This window comes from Pteropus vampyrus, unplaced genomic scaffold (genome assembly GCF_000151845.1).
Source record: "Pteropus vampyrus isolate Shadow unplaced genomic scaffold, Pvam_2.0 Scaffold19, whole genome shotgun sequence".
NCBI lineage: Eukaryota > Metazoa > Chordata > Mammalia > Chiroptera > Pteropodidae > Pteropus > Pteropus vampyrus.
Genome location: NW_011888800.1, coordinates 7935939 through 7939741, shown reverse-complemented (window position 1 = coordinate 7939741; position 3803 = coordinate 7935939). Strand labels below are relative to the sequence as shown.

Below are 3803 nucleotides of genomic sequence, written 5' to 3'. Positions count from 1 at the left end.
TGGAATCATATAGAATACGCAATTAAAACCAGAGGAGGCAGAAAAGGGGAGAGGGGAGAAACAAAGAACAATTGTAACAAATAGAAAATAGTTACAAACATGGTAGATATTAATCCAATTATATCATAATTACTTAAAAATGAATGGTCTAAATATAGCAGCTAATAGAGATGTTATAAGACCCAACTATATGTTGTCTATAAGAAACTTATTTTAAATACAGACTCGGATAGCTAGAGGAGGATATACTATACTAACACTAATCAAAAGAAAGTTCGAGTATTAATTTCAGACAAAGCAGACTTCATAACAAGGAAAATGATCAGAGATAAAGAGATATATATACTATATAATGATAAAGGAGTTATTTCTCCCAGAAAAACATAACAATTCTAAATGTAGATACACCTCACAACAAAGTATTAAAAGACAGGAGGCAAAAAGTAATATATCTAAAAGAGAACTAGACAAATCTAGTATTATACTTGGAGACTTTTGATAATTATAGATCAAGCAGGCAGAAAATCAGTAAGGATAGAGTTGACCTGAATAGCACTAGCAATCAACTTGATCTAATTGACATTTATGGAATATTCCCTTCAACAATAGCAGAATAAACATTCTTCTCAGGATCACATAGAAGAGTCACTAAGATAGACCACTTCTGGGCCAGAAAACACACATTAACAAATTTAAAAGAATAGAAATCATACAAAGTATGTTCTCAGACCACAGTGGAATGAACCTAGAAATCAATAGCAATAAGATAATGGGAAAATCTCAAACTATTTCGAAGTTAAACAACATACTTCTAAATAACACACAGATCGAAGAAGAAGTTTCAAAATATTCTTTTGTCTATCAGCTGAGAGGGACAATGACAATGATACCCTGGTAGCGATGAGCACACCTAGCACTCTGATCTTGGTTTCTAATACTATTTTCCAATAAAAGGTACCAGGGCTCCTAAGACTGGGGCAGAAAATATACAAGATGAGCCTGGAGTATCTTGTAGTGTCAGAAAATAAGGAAGTGCTCAAAGGGGTAAAAAACCCACCTCACAACAGTAAGGATATGTCAGAGGGACAGGAACTCCCAATGACTGAAGTTGAAAAAATCTGAGCAACAAAAAAAAGTACTATTGGATTATGATACAAAATACAAAATAAAATATCCATGAGTCTACATTGAAATAAGTGATTGAATAAATAAATAAATAAATAAAGAGAATAGAAAAAGCTCCCATGCAGAATTCTCAATACTTTATGTAGCTACTCTGCCCTCAGGGAGGTAGAGCATAACTCCCATTCCTTAAGTGTGGTCTTATGTTTAGTGACTTGCTCCCAACGATTACCATATGGAAAAGGGGAAAAAAGTAACTTTACAGTAGGGAAAACTGACAAACACTACTTCAGCCAGTTATCAAGATCAACATTGGTAAGACATGTTGGTAGTCTGTATCCTTGAAACGCAATGTAATAAAAATGGTACTTTATCTCTGTGGTCTTCCTCCCCAAACCCCATAAGCTCATAATCAGGAGAAAACCAGCAGAAAAGTGCCAGTTGAGGAATACTATACAAAATACCTGACTAGCATTCAAAACTGTCAAGGTCTTCAAAAACAAGGAAAGTCTGAGAAACTGTCACAGCCAAGAGAGGCTAAGGAGACATTACTACTAAACACAATGTCATATCCTAGGTGGAATCTTGGAACAGAAAAAGGATATTAGCTAAAAACTAAGGAAATCTGAATAAAGTATGAACTTACTTCAAGTAATAATAATGTATCAATTTTAGTTAATTAATTGTAGCAAATGCACCAGAATAATGAAAGATACTAATAATAGGGAAAATTGGGGACAGGGTACGCACCTGCACAATATTTCTGTAAATCTAAAACTGTTCTAAAATTGGACATTTACTTGATAAATAGATAGAACTAGTTCAAATATTTTTTCATACACTCCAATAGATCAGCTTGAAGACCCGCTGGTTTGTACACATCCAGCCTTGGAGCCCACTGATTTAGACAGTTCCTCGCCTGCTCTAAATGCAGTGGACCCTTTTGGGGTTATAAGTTCCCCCACGCAGGGTAAAGGGCCTGGTCCCGCACACCCCGAGGTTTTTGACCTATTCAGCTGAAACAAATGGGCTCCTCAGTTGCACAGTGGGGTATCCTTGAGCACACTGCTTCACCCTGCAAGGAGTACGGCTGGTCATCAGCGACCTTTCTGTTCAAACAGAAGTGACATGTCACTAATGAGGCAGCCTTAGGTGAAAGGTTAAGAAGGTAAGTCTCCAGCCTCCTGCAGCCCCTTATTTCTTAACTGTTCACCGCCTTCCATTAACTCTCCTTGAAACTATGAGCCTTAGCTCTCTTAAAACTCCATTTTCCCACCCCCAGAATACCTGCTCTCAAGAAGGGACATGATAATCAATTATCCCTTCTATTTTACTATAAATTTATGTCAGTGTATTAGCTCTCTTAAAAATATTTACAGCCTCAGGGACCTATAAAATATTATAATCATCTCTAGTTCAGGAATAGAAAATAACATCTCTAGTCTGAAGAGAAAGCAGGAAGTTATTTTGAGGGTGCATGGGTAGGAGAACCTTGGTAAGCCACTTGCTCTGAGTGGGCCTCAGGCTCTGGACCACTTGACCTCCTGTCCCCAGGAGCTGTCCCCTCTGTCACCTCCCATCCCTACCTTTGGCCTTTTCCACGTGATGGCCTTCATCTTGGTTTTCTGGATCAGTTCATGGGAGCCTAGGGCCTGAACACCGGCTGGGAATACACGGTCTTCAAAGAGGCACTTCTGAGCCAGGCACCGTTGTTTGAGAATCACAAAATCTTGCCCCTCAAACTTGAGGGGCTGTGTGACTGTGCCCTCTCCATTTCTCCTGTCCCTCTCCCGGATTACGCGGTCACAGAAGAATCCTGGCAGCATGTAGGGCATGGTGACTGCTCAGGGAATGGAGCAGGGCCTTCGCTGTGGCCTCTCTCCCCCTGCGCCCTCAGTCCAGGACTAATCCTCTCTTGAATGGGCCCGAGCCTATATAGCTCCTCCACCCTCAGCAGCGCGATGCAAATGAACACAGCTGAGAGAGAGAGGCCGTGATCAGAGTCAGCAGCTTTGGCTGGAGGCCCCTGAGCCCACAGTCAAGGGGCAGCACCATGTCAGTCAGAGAGGGAGCCAGCGAGGGGAGCGAGAGAGCCAGGGATAGCCCTAGGATAGGCCACAATGGCCTGTAGACCTTTAGGGTACTTCCATCAGCCTTGCTGGGATTCTTGCTTTAAAAAGAGAAAATATAGTTACAGTGGGGCTTACCCTGCCTCAGCAAAAGGCATTCATGCCTTTGACACTGGCGGCCAATGGGATATAGCATGGGGCCTTCGAAACATGCTGTATACACTAATCCTATACAGGCTGCTGAATGCATAGAAGGAATCTGCTCTAAGCCATTGTCTGAGGTTAATGAAGCCTTCATTCTCCTGATGTCCCTGCCCCATCCCCCCAAAGACCTTGGCTAGCCATTTAGGGACTCTAATCTGTGAGAGGGACCCAGAGGGTAGGTGACTCAACTTCAAATGACAGTCCCCATTAGAGTGGGTCCCAGTGGCGGTGAACAGACATCCACGTCCTGCAAATTCAGGACCTAAGAGGCAGAGAATGTGGTGGGTGAGGAAGGAGGATAATTGTATGTCAGAATTATATTCATAAGAAAGCTCAACTTTTTCACTGTGCTTAAATGGGCCACTCTAGCGTGAGAGCACGGAGCTGATACAGGTGGAAACTCAGTTC

General features: G+C 41.6%; 1 protein-coding gene across 1 annotated transcript in view; it reads right to left on the bottom strand.

The window, feature by feature from the left end:
* CAPN3 (calpain 3) overlaps nt 1-2957 on the bottom strand; it is a 29950-nt gene extending 26993 nt beyond the window's left edge. The window contains exon 1 of the mRNA XM_023527709.1: nt 2709-2957. Within this exon, the coding sequence (XP_023383477.1) occupies nt 2709-2957 (249 nt within the window). The remainder of the gene's footprint in view (nt 1-2708) is intronic.
* Nucleotides 2958-3803: the final 846 nt, after the last annotated feature.